The following is a 16,914-nucleotide window of genomic DNA, read 5'->3' on the forward strand; positions in this document are numbered from 1 at the left end:
GATGTGAAAACTGAGACTTAGAAAGTTACAGCAAATTGCTAATGATACACAGCTTTGAAGTAGAATTCAGAACTTGGCTTGATTCCAAGTCCACCAATCATTAAGAAGTGATTAGAGGGATGCCTGGGTGGCTCAGTCAGTTGAGCATCCCACTCTTCATTTTGACTCAGGTCATGATCTCGTGGGTTCCTGACATTGAGCCCGTCATGGGGCTCCCCACTGGGCACAAAGCCTGCTTAAGATGCTCTCTCTCCCAAGAGGAGCCAAGATGGTGGAAGAGCATGGAAGTTTTTTGTGTGCCTCACATCTATGAAATACAGCCAGACCAACACTAAGCCATCCTGCACACCTAGAAAACTGATCTGAGGATTAACACAACAATCTGCACAACCTGAACCACAGAATTCAGCAGCTACGTGGGGTGGAGAGGGGAACTTGGGGGGAGAGAAGCCGCGGAGGGTAGGGAGCTGCTTTTGCGTGTGGAGAGAGGATGGAACCTGGGGGCGGGGGGAGAATACGGGAAAACACCCCTTCCCAAAAGCAGCTGGAGAGAAAGTGGAAAATTGGAAACAGCCACAGGGACTGAACTAAAAGGGGAGAAAGGAGAGGATTTAAATTCCATTAAGATTGTAAACAGGGAGAGTGCAGAGTCTGAAACTCCACAGTTCGATACCTGGCGGTGCTCTGGTGGGAAGGGCAAATCCCCAGGAGCAGAGTGGGGTCCAGGAGGTTCTCGGGACACATGGGGAGAAGCAGTTCCACTGCTGGAAGGACATTTGGTAGAGGCTGTGAGGCCACCTGGGCCCAGCAGACCCCAGAAAACGGCCACATTTGCTGGTGCTGGAACAAGGTCGTTGGGGGTGAAGCCTGGTGCCAGATGTGTGTTGTGATTTCCCATAATCCCTGAGGCACTGCTGCTACACTGTCTCATGAACTTTTTCTGGGGCGGAATTAGAAGACTTGCCTGTGTGGAAAGAAAGCTTGAATGGACCAACGAGTTTCAATCGAGTGTTCATTATGCCCTCCCAGTTAATCATTGCTGCCCTTGGGCAGGTAGACCTGGCTCCCTGGCTTGGGCCGGCCAAGACCCACCCAAATAGACTTCTGGGAAACCTGAAGTCCAGGATTTCTAATGTAAGAATTTCTTTTGTTGGTTATGAGAAAAAAACTACTAAATACACACATGTAATTTAATGGGCATGCTAATCAGGGACAAAGTTGTTTTCAACATGTTAAAATTTCAAATAGAGAACCACTCACATCACTGTAATAGATGTGGTTAGCACAGTGACTTTTAATTTATTAAAGCATGTCTTTTCATTTCAGTAATTAATATAAAACTGAAACACACCAAATTTGGATATTTACATTTCCTTTTTCTTTCCCAGACTAGAGGCATAGTTTAATGTTTACACTATACATAGAAAAGTGGGTGTTAACATTTCAGTATTTTTTCTGAAAACATTAGTTCTTTAACCACATATCATTCTTTTGAATTTGTTCTTCTGGGAAACCATATGTCTCAAAATCTTTATTCTTTTTTTTTATGTTTATTTATTTAGAGAGAGAGAGAGAGAGAACAAATGGGGGAAAGGCAGAGAGAGAGGGAGAATCCCAAGCAGGCTTGTTCAGCATGAAGCCTGACACAGTGCTTGATCCCAAGACCACGAGATCATGACCTGAGCTGATATCAAGAGTCAGAGGCTTAACCAACTGAGCCACTCTGATGCCCCTCAAAATTTTTATTTTTTAATCCCCTCCAAAAGTATTAGTTAGGATTCCATTTTTTTTAAATGTCCAGCTTTAATGATACAGCCAATCTGACAATCTGTGTATGTTCCTCCTTTTTTTCCCCACATCTTTATGTAAAAAGCTATGGCTACAGACCAAGTTACAATGAACAAGATTCATTCCTTATTCCAAAATATCTTCCAGATGAATTAAAGATTTAAATGTAAAAAAACAAAACTATAAAAGCACATATATGAGCAAATATTTAAAGCATAATTCAAAACCAGAAAAGACTATGTAAATGCCAAGACTAAATATTTAAAACTTACACAGAAAAACACTCCATTAACAACATCAAAAGGTAAACAAAAAACTGGAATCAAGAAATGATCAAATGACAAAGGGCCAATATTCTAAATACACAAAGAGATGTTAATAAAAAACAGATGTACAATGGAAACCAATTTGAAAATAAATCATATATATATATATATATATATATATATATAAAAGTCCTGGGGATGTAATGTACTGCATGATGGCTATAGTTGACATACTGTATTATATATTTGAAAGTTGCTAAGAAAATAAATCTTAAAAGTTCTCATCACAAGAAAAAAAATGTGTAACTGTGTGTAGATAACTGGACGTAGTGTGGCAATCACTTTGTAATAGATACAAATATTGAATTGTCATGTTGCACACCTGAAACCAATATGATGTATACCAATTACGTCTCAAAGAAATGAACCACTAAAATAAATAGATAAATAAATAAATACGGTATGACATATATAAAAAAAAAAAACCCAGATGTACAGCCAAACAGAAAAAAATTGCAAACACAAAAACAAATAGTTTAAAAAAAGAAGCATAAATAACCAAAAAAAAAAAATGATGATTTCAACTCACTAATAAAATACTGCAAAACACCCCCAAAAGATGTCATTTTTCTTCTCACTGAGTTGCCAGAGTCTTAAAAAGATTGATAATGCCCAGTGTAGGCCAGCGTGTGGAGCCTGGAAAGGAGCAGCCTTCTCGCGGAGAAACCGTGAATTAGCCTTGAGGATGCAGGCCCAGAGGATGATGGGATAGAAAGACAGAAGGAGCCTGGGACACGGATGAAGGACTGGGAGCCGCTGCACTAGTCTAGGACTGCTGAACCATGGGCTTGTTACAAAGAAAAGCAATACCTCATTTGGGTAAGTCACTCCATTTCAAAACATACTGCCTAATGCGATCCTACTCAAACAAGGACTAATGGGGTGTCCCAAAAATGGTAGCAGCAATGCTCAGAAACATATGAGCTGGCATAGCAAAATGGAGAGGCCTGAGCTTTGGAACCAGGACTGAGTTCATATCCTGGCCCTACCACCTGTTCCTGTATACACTGAACAACCACCTTGAAGCTCAGTTTACTTGTATGTTAAATTGGGATAGCAACAAACAAATTAAATTGTATGAAGATTAAGTGGGATCATGTGGGAATGTACTTACCACAGTTCGTGACACCTAGTTATGTGCTCAATAAATTGAAATCCTTATTTTTTTTTTAATGTCTAATTTTAAGTTTTCAAAAAAGTTCCTTTTAGTGTGATGAACAAGATTACTCCCGGGAAACTCCAGAATAAACATAGGGCATCTTTAAATTTTGAATATCCCCAAAGATTTAAATATATTTCTAAGTAGCTAATAAAAAGTTTCTTTACTACTTTGTCAAGTATATGAGGTAGTTCCCAGGATCTCCAGAAGAGCCAGATATCCAGGGCTGGACGCCAAGCAGCCAAGAACAAGTGCTGTTAAAGGCAGACATCTTTAATAAAAGATGGAGGAGGATATATTTTAAGAATGCTTTTTAGTTTTCAGTGCTCAGGCCCTTGTCAGCGATGAAGCCCTCCTCCTGAAACAGAACCCCTGTAAGAAGTTGCAGGTTCATGCTCTCATCCACTCATTCATATTTATTGATTCTTGGTCAGATGCCATGCTAAGGACTAGAGAACAAACAGGCAGTCTTGCCCTTATGGGATCAACAGGGTAGCAGAGGAGAAAGATGATAATAATAGAAATAATCATATAATTGTAGTTGATGGAAGGAAATAACTCTTACAGAAAGCAAAATTTGCTAGGAGAGCATATAGCAGACAAACCTAACATATTCAAGGTCAGGGAAGGCTTCCCTAAACAAATGATACTTGATGAAATAATGACAATATTTCTAATAATAGCCTGTGTTTGTGTCAGAAAATTATAAACAGATCATTTTAAACATGAAGACCTATGAACTTTTCAGGGATCCCAAAAAAGGTTTGAAACCAGTTAAAAAAATATGATGGCTCAAAAAATAAAACTGCAAAGCTAAAATATTTAAACAGCTATAAAATATAAAATTTAGCAACATTATTTCCTTTCATATTCATAAAAATGTCATTAATTTTGAAAATGTGTAAATTAGCTTTTCTCAATTCCAAGAAATCCCAGAGAATGTGTGATTATTGATGAGAAACCACAGCCTATTGTAACTAAGTGACCAACAGAGAGCCCAATTCTTAAAATCAATTACAAAAAGCTATTCAAATTTATATTTTTAAATATAAAAATTACATTTAATTTGAAATGGGATTACATTTTAATTTATTTGATCTTGTGCAGGGTAGAATCTACTAACCTACAAAGATCTTAAAATTCTCTGACTTTAAGGTCTTCAGTAGTTCAGGGCACAGGATCTCAGACCATGCAAAGCAGCACATGGCTGTGTCAGGACCTGAGATTAGGGGTTACCGATGGGCCCTTATCAGTAGATACAGGATGCCACAGGCACTGGAAGAGAGTAGGCAATCGGGAACTCACAGGTTGAGAGGACACTGACATCAAGAGAAGTCTAGTCTTGTCGATATCCACCTGGCATCCCATTCACCATCACCACTACATTTCCGGGCCGCATCTTTGACCACTTTTCACACTCCATTTTGATTCCAGCTAAGCAATGATTTTTATTTCTGCGTGAGTACATAATAAGCTCTAGGGTACTGGTGAGCCCTTGAATCTTGCAACAGAGTGGTGTCTGAAAAGCGGCAGAGATAATGATGCCTTCCATTTGGAGGGCCCTGACAGCCAGAAAGACACCCTTGAGAGGCAACTCCTTCTAATGAGGCCCACCCTTCTGCCACTTAACCCCTTACTTCACAGACAGGCCTCTCCTCATGCCCCAGAAATGTGACATCGATCAATATAGTTACATTCAACTTGCTATTATCTTGCTAAATCTGAGCTGTCCATTCTGTACTGATGGGTTCTTCTCAGAGTGATTGCTCTATATCTGGAACTCGTATTGAATTATAATAATAAAAACTTATTAGTCTCCACCCTTGCCCTAAAGGTGGATATCTCAATCAGAAACAGCAAACCTCATTCATTCCACCCATAATGCTCTCACCACCAAGCTCATTCTGCCACACACCATATTTCCCGTGCCCCAAGCAATGCTTGAAAACTCCCTCCTCCTAATTCCCCTAAATCATCACTAGTTATTTTAAATCCTGTTGTATTAACAAATTTAACTATGTTCAGATGTTAAAAATAACTATACATAAATACACCACCAAGAAAATTGATTGATAAATGGACAAGGTATGAATATAGGTTAGAAAAAACTTCCTATTAATATGAATAAGCAAAAATATTTTAACAGAGGTTGTTGACAAGTCCTAGCCTTTTTAGACAGGATAGGACATTAGTATAAGCCATTACAGTAGCCCCCCCCTTATCTGCAAGGGATACATTCTAACAGCCCTAGTGGATGCCTGAAATCATGGAGAGTACTGAACCCTATTAGTGTATTTTTTTCCTATACATATATACCCATGATAAAGTTTAACTTATTAGGCACAGCAAGAGATTAGCAACAATTAGCAAATAATGATAACAGTACACTGTAATGAAAGTTAGGTGAATGGGGTCTCCTCTTACACCGTAATCACCCTTCTTGTGATGATGCGAGAAGATAAAATACATAATGAGATGAAGTGCGGTGAATGACATAGGCTCTGTGATGCAGCAGTAGGCTACTACTGACCTTCTGAAGATGTCGGGAGGATCATCTGCTTCCAGCCTGCAGTTGACCCCAGGATAGTGAAACTGCAGGCAGCGAAACCGCAGATATGGCGGGGGTGAGGGTGGGGGAGAACTACTGTATTATCACACACAAAGTTTGCATGTTGTTCACTGAAATTTTTTATGAGACTGAGGACCTTCAGATACTCAGTGAAAAGTTTTTTAATGTTTATTTTGAGAGAGACAGAGAGAGAGTGGGGGAGGGAAAGGGAGAGAGAGTGGGAGAGAGAGAGAACTCCAAGCAGGTTTCCAGCTGTCAGTGCAGAGCCCGATTTGGGGCTCAAACCCATGAACTGTGAGATCATGACCTGAGCTGAAACCAAGAATCGGATACTTAACCGACTGAGCCACCCAGGTGCCCCTACTCAGTGAAATTTTTTTAACATTATAAAGGCAGTTTTCTCAAAGTAACGCTAGAATGTAGAACTAAAAACCTATATATTGTAAGATAATCCAAATCTAGTAAGGGAGAAATTGAATATCTATAGTTAAAGATGCATTTTTTTCCATAACTTATTCCTCTATGCTTGAAGGTCACAGACATCTCACATTTTCTTTCTTTCTTCTGCAGCAGTCTCATTTCTGGTTTCCAGAAACTGTGGTGTTTACATAGCTGTTATCTAAAGTTTATTTTATAATTTGCTTTCAAGATCATAAATACAGTCCTTAAAATGCTGCGTTCATTTACCTAACTAGACAGATGCAAATGTATTTTTCACCAGAAAAAAAGGGCTTCTTTTAAGAGAAACCATTCATGAAATATGTCCTCTGCATTAATAGCTTACAACATCTCAGCTTATTCACTCAACTGGATCTAGATTATCATAGACTGAATTTTTGAAGGGTGATGATTTGAATTTCCGTATTTTGTATTAAATCACTTGCTATGTAAACAGAGAAGGCTATAGCCAAGTGACAACACCTGCAATGTACAATTCTAACTCAAAGAAGCACATTTTGGTCAAACTTGAGAGATCCATCAGGTTAGTGGTTGGTTGTATAGGAAGCCCTTGGGAAGAATGAGTACATTGTGAAGCTTTTGGCATACTTGTAAATTAGCTAGTGAAAGCTGAAGGCAAATGGGATTTTAGCCAGTTGATGACTGACCTACTTTTAATTTAGAATTGTAAGCAGGAGAAGGGGCTGTTTATAATCAGCCCAAATCACAGTAGTCATTAAGATATGCCCTGGAAATAGATTAGGGGTTTTGGAAGTCCCCAAACCTCCCAACTATTTAGTGTACTACACTCAGATGTACCAAATACTCTATTAGATGAAAAAATTTCACACAACTCCCTGACTCTAACCTGCTCCCAGAGACTAAGATAAAGACTGCCTTGTTAAGCTCTGGCCCCAAGAAGTACTTTAGGACCCAGCTAGAGAATCCTATCTAACATGCACTTTAACTTGGGTGTTTTAAGAATGGCAATCACCTGATGGCCCATGTTTATGGTACTGTACTACTGAGAAGTCATGTGGCAAGGGATGCTGGTTTCCTAGACCCCATCAGATGAACTTTTCTCCTTTCTTCGTCTTTTCTACGTTAAGTTCCACACCGTTGAGGGATCTGAGGCCCCAACTCTGCACTATCTATCTGTGGAAATTCTGAACAAGTATTTAATTTCTGTGACCTTGGTTTCTTGTTGAGGTTTTTTTGTTTTTTGTTTTTGTTTTGTTTTTTTTTTTTTATCGATAAAACAAGAGGACAAGAAAAAGGAGGCTCAACTCAGTAATGCCTAAGGTTCTTTTCTAGCTCTAAATATATTTTCTCATCTTTCTCCTTGGGATTTGCTAATACCAGCACCACAGAGCCCTTTGGTTGTGCTAACAAGAGCTGTTACTTTAGATTCAGTTCCCAAAATTAAGCAAATCACCCAAATTAAGTGGTGATATGAAGGCTGATTCAATGTCTGTGTTGCTCCCAAATAGATAAATATGTTCCTCGGTCTAGAATATGCTAAGCAAGACTGCACACACCTGATGGCCCTACTAAGTGTCCTAAAGATTCCAGACCAACAGGTATGGGGCACACTCACATATGGGGATAGAGGAAATTGCAGTTTAGATTTTCTTTTTGGAAGACGTGAGTTGTAAAAGCTTCACAAATGACTCTGATATGCCATCCATTTGGGAAACCACTGGGAAATGTAGGAGGTGAGGTAAAAGGTACACTTCTTTCAAATCAATAAACAGTAATTGTTAAATATTTTCTTGAGGGGGAGATAAATCTGGTGACAGCAACAACATTCACTTTGGGTAAGTTCCTAGAGGAAGGAGTGGGGTTGGGACATACCACCTGCTTTTCCCCAGGTCACAGAGGATGATGAAAGCTACATAAAGAGGAAAACAGAGAAAGAGGGTAGCCAGCCCTCAGCTGACCTCCCTCTAAACAGCTTTGTTGCAAGAGTTGGCAGTTACCTTGTTTTGTTTAAATGTGAGAGCCTATTTGAAACATGTTTAATCTTATAATTTGGTAGAATTCAAAAGCCTTGTTTTATAATGACACTAATACGAGAACTTTTAACTGTGGCATTAGAGAAGATAACCTCTTGCATTTTGGGTTGATTTGATTGAGGAAAACCAGGTAAATTTTAACAGGCCTGGAATGTTTGGTTGCTTACAGAGTCAGATTGCTGCCATTGCAGAAATTCCAAGTTCATCTCAAGTACATAACATACAAGAAATAAAAAGTACCACAATCAGATTAAAAATTAAGCACATAAAATGGAGAATTAACAATGAATTTGAAAGGATTGTTGTGGTAGGCTGAATAAAGTCCACTTTATTAAAGTCCACTAAAATGCCCACTTCTTAATCCCAGAACCTGTGAATATTAATTTGTATACAAAAGGGACTTTGCAAATGTGATTAAGGATTTTGCATTGGGGAAATTATCCTGGATTATCCAGGTGGGCCCAATGATATAATCACAAATGTCCTGAGAAGAAGGAAGCAGAGAGATCACTACAGAAGAGCAAGCATTAGTAATGATGGAAGGAGAGAGTAGTATGATGTGGCCATAAGCCAGAGAATGCCTGCCAGCAGCCTCCAGCCAATAAAAGAGGCAAGGAATGGATTTTCCCCTGAGCCTCTAAAAAGAAACAGGAACCTAATTTTAGCACTAATAAAACTGATTTCAAGCTTCTGACCTCAAGAACTGTAAGAGAAGAAATTTATATTAAGCCACTAAATCTACTACAGCAGACTTCAAAAATTAATACAATCACTGACTAATGATTATCTCAAGGATCAGAATCCAAGATCTGCATTTGCTTTGCAAAATTATGTTTAAAAAAACCAGAAGCACCAAGTATTTTTAAAGTGGTTTAAATACTACCCAAATCAAGGCAAGCATATACTTTTTCCTATACACACCTGGTTTTAAAACACCGTAACTTAGAAAGAGATCATGTTTTCATTCATATGTGGATCTCGAGAAACTTAACAGAAGACCATGGGGGGAGAGGAGGGGAAAAAATAGTTACAAACAGAGAGGGAGGGAGGCAAACCATAAGAGACTCTTAAATACATAAGAACAAACAGGGTTAATCGGGGCAGTGGGGGAGAGGGGAAAACGGGTGATTGGCATTTAGGGCACTTGTTGGGATGAGCACTGGGTGTTGGATGTAAGCAATGAATCACGGGAATCTACACCCAAAACCAAGAGCACACTTTACACACTGTATGTTAGCCAATTTGACAATAAATTATATTAACAACAAAAAACACTGTAACTTTTGGGGGGGCAGAGAAGTAGGGATTTCCCTAAAAAATCAAAAGGATTCCATTCAATTACTGAAGGGGCACCTGGGTGGCTCAGTCCATTAAGCACCTGACTCTTGATTTTGGCTCAGGTCATGATCTCATGATCCTGAAATTGAGCCCCTGTTGGGCTCCAAACTGGGTGTGCATGCAGCCTGCTTGAGTTTTTCTCTCCCTCTGCCCCTCCCTCATTCACAGGCACCCATGCACGCACGCACATGCTTGTTCTCTCTAAATAAATAAATAAGTAAATAAGTTACCGGAATTGGATCTCATTTGTAACAGTGACCATACCCACCCTTTTCTCATCTTAGGAGTTTTACTATTCCTTTAACTCCTTCAGTTTATCTCTGAGGGATATGATAGAAAAATATGAGGACACAATCCCATCATTCCTACTTGATTTAAACTTACTTAAAAAAAAATTTTTTTTTAATGTTTATTTTTGAGAGAGAAACAGTGTGAGTGGGGGAGGAGCAGAGAGGCAGACACAGAATCTCAGGCTCCAGGCTCTGAGTGGTCAGCACAGAGCCCGATCTGGCGTTCGAACTTGGGACCAGTGAGATCATGACCTTGGCCAAAGTCGGATGCTTAACCGACTGAGCCACCCAAGCACCCCAACCTCTTACTTTTTAAAATGTATAAGAGAGAGATACAGAGAGAGAGATCAGGGGAGAGGCAGAAGGAGAATCTCAAGTAGGCTCCAGACTCAGCACAGAGCCTGATGTGTGGCTACAACCCTGAGATGACCTGAGCCAAAATCAAGAGCTGGACATGCAATCCACTGAGCCACCCAGGCGCCCCTAATATCTTTTAAAACAATGTATAAAGCATTAAAAAAAAAAAAAATAGAACATTTTCTTACTAACTTCATGGATAGAAGTGCAGGATGTCAATTGTATTTAACTTTTGGGAATGTAGGTAGTCAAAATTAGTATTCTCTGCTTAATTACATTAGGTTCTTCCATTTGATATAAAGCTTTGAGTATTATAAAAATAAATGTAAATAGCAGAAAAATCAAACAAATGAAGCAGTTAGATTTCCAGTCCACATAAAATACCAGGTATCCCCAAATGTTAAGAGTGAGGCTCCTAATCAAATCTTTTAGATGAGTAATCTAACCCTCTAGTGGTTTCACTTGGCAGTTATCTGGTTTTATTGTGTATACCACACTAATAATGCCTATTTTTTCAGAAGCCACACTTAGATCTTTAGACCATCTCAAATAAGTAGCTAAATGTGTTAAACATCGGTAGTGTCTTAGTCAACAATTAGCTGTATCCAAGAAATGAAAATCAACTTTTACTAAAACATTTGCATAGCAAGGAAAAACACCAGGAAAACTTTTAACTACACTTAAGTATAAATAAAATGTAGAATTTGTGCAAATAAAATTATAGGAAGCCTTCAGGCAAAACACTGTCATCACGGGGCAAAATACCCAGGGAAAAAACAAATTAGTTCTATTACAATGAATTTAACATCAGTTAGTGGGTTTAAAACTGTAACATTACCCTGGGAATGCAAGCTGGTGCAGCCACTCTGGAAAACAGTATGGAGTTTCCTCAAAAAACTAAAAATAGAACTACCCTACAACCCAGCAATTATACTACTAGGTATTTATCCAAGGGATACAGGTGTGCTGTTTCGAAGGGACAAGTGCACCCTAATGTTTATAGCAGCACTATCAACAATAGCCAAAGTATGGAAAGAGCCTAAGTGTCCATCGATGGATGAATGGATAAAGAAGATGTGGTGTATATAAACAACGGAGTATTACTCGGCAATCAAAAAGAATGAAATGAACTTGCCATTTGCAACTACGTGGTTGGAACTGGAGGGTATTATGCTAAGTGAAATTAGTCAGAGAAAGACAAATGTCATATGACTTCACTCATATGAGGACTTTAAGAGACAAAGCAGATGAACATAAGGGAAGGGAAACAAAAATAATATAAAAACAGGGAGGGGGACAAAACAGAAGAGACTCATAAATATGGAGAACAAACTCAGGGTTGCTGGAGGGATTGTGGGAGGGGGATGGGCTAAATTTGGGTAAGGGGCACTAAGGAGTCTACTCCTGAAATCACTGTTGCACTATATGCTAATTTGGATGTAAATTTTTAAAAATAAAAAATAAAACAAGTTAAAAAAACTGTAACATTATCCTTGCTAACAATGTAATCATGGATTAATTTTTTTTTAATGTTTGTTTTTGAGAGAGAGAGAGAGAGAGAGAGAGAGAGAGAGAGAGAGACAGGGCACAAGCAGGGGAGGGGCAGAGAGAAAGGGAGACACAGAATCCAAACAGGCTCCAGGCTCCCAGCTGTCAGCACAGAGCCTGACATGGGGCTCAAACTCACGAACAAAACTGTGAGATCATGACCTGAGCCAAAGCTGAACGCTTAACCAACTGAGCCACCCAGCTGCCCTATGTAATCACGGATTTCTAATTTGATTCTATTAGAAAGCATTAACTCATTAAGAATTTAACTGAGAAACTGAGAAATGCAAAGTTAACACCTCAAGTCAGGGAAAATGTACACACAAAAGAGAACTAGGATACTTACAGAAACATAAAGTTAGCTACTTTCCCAGTTATGACAGGAGAAAGAGTGAGTTAAGAGTGAGTTGATTATAGGAGCAAAATTCATGGAAAGTTTTAATTTTGTGATCTATATTGGATAATCAAAAAAAAAAAAAAAGTGCAGCCTAATTTCCTTATTGCACAGAACTGCGAGTTTTCTTTTCCTCCTTTCTTAGATTTACTGTATAAATCAATCTTTTGTCAGGTTAATTTTTTAATACCACTTATGTACATACATGTGTATTTTCAAAATTCTGTAAAGAGTAATAAGGAAAAACAGTAACTGTTTCATTTAGGTCTTATACCTAGTACAATGAGTCAATTTCATGGTACAATGAGTATGAGTAAGACCTCAATGTGAATACAAAAGCAAGCCTACAAACTGATGTTTTCTTTTTGGGGTATTTTTTTTTATGATCAATTCCAAACACACAGTACAGGGAAAATGGAATGAGTAAGAAAAAACATACTTTATTTCCCCGTTAACACCAAGTCTTATTATTCAGAATGTGTTTCAATATACTTAGCCAGATCACCAATCCCAGCCACGGCCTTAGTTCAAATGTTTACTATGAAAATAATCAAGCAACAGAAATCCATTGTGAGACACCATCTAGAGAGAACAGCTACATTGCTATATAAAATTTATTAACTTAGTAGTTTAGTCTCTCAATATTTAGCAAGTTTGTGTAAAAATTACTACTCCCATTCGTTTCTAGTGACATTAATATAAATGCATAATTTCAAAGTCAACATTGCTTTCACTATGAACACAAAACTTCTTAAAAAGATAGTTAGTTGTGAGTTAAAGTAACGACTGGCTGCTGGGATAGCACTGTTGAAGGCCAAATACACTGCCAGGCTTGGAAAGGCATAAATATATACATACACACTCAGTTTGCTATTTCCTACATATTTGCTACACATCCTTTGTTGCACAGTATGGTATAAATTATTTCCTTAAATTTGAAAAAAAAAAATCAAGATGAATACATTTTCATCTTCATTTCAAAATAACCCCTTTAAATGAAAAAGTTCTCATTTGTTAATTCTGTTCAAGAGATGGATTTAAAATATTTTCTTCGCTACATGTATAATTTTTTGCCCTTAGTGCCTCATTACAACCAGTTTAGCAATAAGAACTCCAGTGCTTTGTTAAAAATTGCATTCAGTAGATGAAAAGGTTGTAAAATCTGCAGTTGAATCTTTCTCAAGATACTGAATTATAACAAAGTCAAAAAAATGTATGACCATTCAACAACCTTGGAAGCTGTGAATTATTGCAAAAAAAGACTCACATGTGCATATAATTCAAACATAAACTTTGTGGGGAAGGGATGTAAAATAAATACTACAATATTTTTCAACTCTTAAATGTTTCTTAGATGGTTAAATGAAAAGATTAATATTACTAACAGGAAGAATCAAACTATCTTAAAGAGTGCTTTCCGTAATTAGAACAATTTTGCAAAACAAAGATAAGCAAGAGCCTATGCCAATACATTTTTCCTGTAGTGTAATGTAATTGCTAATATGAGGTATAATCTGTAAGCAATTAATAGAAATATAAATAGGTATAAGCCACACTAAATCACAGTCTGGTGAAAAGCTTCCCAGCTAATGTAGTTTGGGTAAGGAATTAAGGGAAATGAGAAGGGCAGGGCAGGTTTCCAGTGGGAACATCATTTACATGCCTTATCATTATCATCATCTTGTATCTAACAGTCCACTGCTGCAGAAAGGTAAGTCCTTTCCAAGTATGCTGGTCTAGAATATACTTTATGTAGCACAGTAAAATTATTTAGGTATTACTAATACTTCATTTGCATTTATATTTGGATTATACACATAATCATATATGTGTATCAAAAACTATAAACAGAATTTGAAAACACTTTCATCTCATTTTTGAAAAGTTAACAGTTAAGACTGAACTATGTACTACAGAATTTTCTAGAATATCTAAACTAGGGGTAAAACCAAAGGAAAATATTACTATTTCTTTAGTAAATGGCTTGTACGAAACCTCAAGCTCACTCATCTTTTCATAGACAGGTTTATCTGATGAGGATTGTGATCCAATGATTGTTTAGCAGCAATTTTACCAAACTGTAAATTCTTTTATTAACAGGCATTATAAACAGATAATACTAATCTTATTTAAAAACCATGAGTGCCACACTGGTGAATATACAGCTCATGAATAACTTAAAAAGTATTTCCCGTTTTAAAAGGCAACACTCAGCATACAAAAACCTATACTAAACAAAGAAACTATAATATGGATACATGATTGATGTGTCTAAACGATATATATACAGTACATAATTATTGTTAATTATGTGATCAGTACATTTTTTTCTGTATGATTCCCTTCATGCTTCACTTTCCCCAGAAACTGAATTCTGAACTTCCTCTTCTAAAATTGGTACGATCAGGTTATCCTTGGACATCAAATTATATTTCATCACAAATTTAGTAAACCGGTGACACAAAAATGTTTCATTCTGTAGGGAGGAAGAAAAAAAGATATTTTACTATTCAAAACCAAAAAAGCCTACATGTAACATCCATGTATATTATTGTCATTCTGATAAGAATGCATCAGGATAATTAGTGAAATATACTTACTTCATATTCATCAAATATCTGCCGATGATGAAAATAAGCATGTGAAAATATTCTGTAAATCCTACGGCATACTGATCCTAGTTTTGCTACAGATGATTCCTTTATGCTAACCCTAGAAATAGGAAAGAAATCAGATTCATAGAGCTGGACAGATCTTAGGAACAATGTTGTCTAATCTTCTCAATTGACAAGTGTGGAGACTTAAACCTTGGGGAAAAAAGTGACCAGTGCAAGGTCACAGTGCTAATAAGTGGCAAGAGCAGGACCAGGACCCCTCCCTGTTCCTTACTCCTGGGCCAGTGCTCTTTCTACGTAACCACAGTGCCCAAGATACTCAGTATTGTAAGCTTTGAGACTTTATGAAAGTTCAATGCAATTAAATCCCCAACAAATCAAAATTTCCTAGAACATAACATTTACCACATTAACACTTCGTACACTACAGATGATTAAAACTACTAAAAGGAATTATTGCTTTATTCTACAGAATTTGATTTTTTCAAATAAAAAATGCTTGCATATTTTTGATATTAAAAAATATATACAGGATACTGAAGCAAAAAATAGTATCTTTTAACATAGTTTATATGAGCTCTTTGAAGTTGATATTTGGGGCAGCAGGGGGGAATCTCCAAATCTATCCATTTGATAACAAGTGTCTTCATAGAATAAAAGGCCAGTAACAAACCTCACTAATAATATATTACAATATGCAGAGCCTTCTTCCCAGATCTTAAAAATCTGTAAGCAAGGATAAGGAATCCTTCAAAAACAAGCAGTCCAGTCCAACTTAGGAAATTGTGCTCTTCAGGCATGCTGTCTAAGAGGAGGCTAGCTCTATCACAGAGATTCAAGAAGTTAAGTGTGTAAATACCACAACTCTAAAGCAGAAGAGGGACAGCCCTGCAGGAAGTACCCTTGACTAAACTGGCCTGTGAGCTTTGCGAGCCAAGTCCTGCTGCTTTTAGTTTAACCACAACCTTAATTTCAAAATTTGAGTAATTCTCAACTAGCTAAATATAAAATAGCTAAAAAAAAAAAAAAAAAAAAAAAAGTTTAAAGAACACAATTCATTAAGCAGCAACCTAGTTTGTTTTAATAAAAACATCAACCTTTTAAATCAAATCCAAAAAAGTTTAACACCATGTTTACAAGTTTTATTTACCTGCTGGGAAAATATTTATTGCTATTCAGAAGACATGCAGCACCATCAAGTGTGTGTCTAGTATAGTCTATTGCAGGACACTATAAAGGAAAGGATATAAAAAATGCATCAACATAGAGCTCTACCTCTTGCATGAGGTCTGTTATGAAATACTTGTCTTATTCCAAAAACATGAGTATGTCTGAGGAAAAACGTCTTACAATATCAGAATGACTATAAAATTTAATGTTACAACAAAACTACATTAAAAAAGAACAGGTGAAATTAATTTTAATGATATAATTTATTTATCTACCCCAAATTACGTCAACATATAACTGATACAAAAATTATTAATGAACTTCTTTGGGGTATTTAAAAATTAGCAAACATGTAATTCACATACCATAAAATTTCTTTTAAAATGTTTATTGCTTTGGGGAGCAGGGGGCAGAGAGACACAGAGAAAGAGAGAATGAATCTCAAGCAGGCTCCACACTGAGCCCCGATGTGGGGCTTCATATCACGACCCGAGTGGATGCTTAACTGACTGGGCCACCCAGGGGCCCTGGCAAAATTTCTCTTTTAAAATGTACAACTCAGGGACACCTGGGTGGCTCAGTCGGTTAAGCATCTGACCTCAACTCAGGTCATGATCTCACAGTTCATGAGTTCAAGACCCATGTTGAGCTCTGTGCTGACAGCTCAAAGCCTGGACCCTACTTTGGATTTTGTGTCTCCCTCTCTCTCTCTGCCCCTCCCCCATACACATTCTGTCTCTCTCTTTCAACAATAAACATTTAAAAAATAAAATAAATAAAATAAAATAAAAACTCAAAAGTTTTTAATATATTCACAAATTTATGCAACCATCATCAACTACATTTCTGAAAATTTTCATCACACCAAAAAGAAACCTAGTATCAATTAGCAGTCACTTCCAAATCT

At 37.2% G+C, this 16,914-nt stretch overlaps 1 protein-coding gene across 2 annotated transcripts in view; it reads right to left on the reverse strand.

Annotated features, from left to right (window-relative positions):
- Nucleotides 1–12,642: 12,642 nt before the first annotated feature.
- The window catches only part of MOB4 (MOB family member 4, phocein), a 44,289-nt gene continuing 40,017 nt past the window's right edge, over nt 12,643–16,914 (reverse strand). For both annotated transcript variants that reach the window (XM_047870313.1, XM_047870312.1), the window contains 3 exons: nt 15,988–16,067; nt 14,823–14,934; nt 12,643–14,698 (listed from right to left, as the gene is read on the reverse strand). In XM_047870313.1, the coding sequence (XP_047726269.1) occupies nt 14,567–14,698; nt 14,823–14,934; nt 15,988–16,067 (324 nt within the window). In that variant the 3' untranslated portion in view covers nt 12,643–14,566. The remainder of the gene's footprint in view (nt 14,699–14,822; nt 14,935–15,987; nt 16,068–16,914) is intronic.

Source organism: Prionailurus viverrinus, chromosome C1 (assembly GCF_022837055.1).
Source record: "Prionailurus viverrinus isolate Anna chromosome C1, UM_Priviv_1.0, whole genome shotgun sequence".
Taxonomy (NCBI): domain Eukaryota; kingdom Metazoa; phylum Chordata; class Mammalia; order Carnivora; family Felidae; genus Prionailurus; species Prionailurus viverrinus.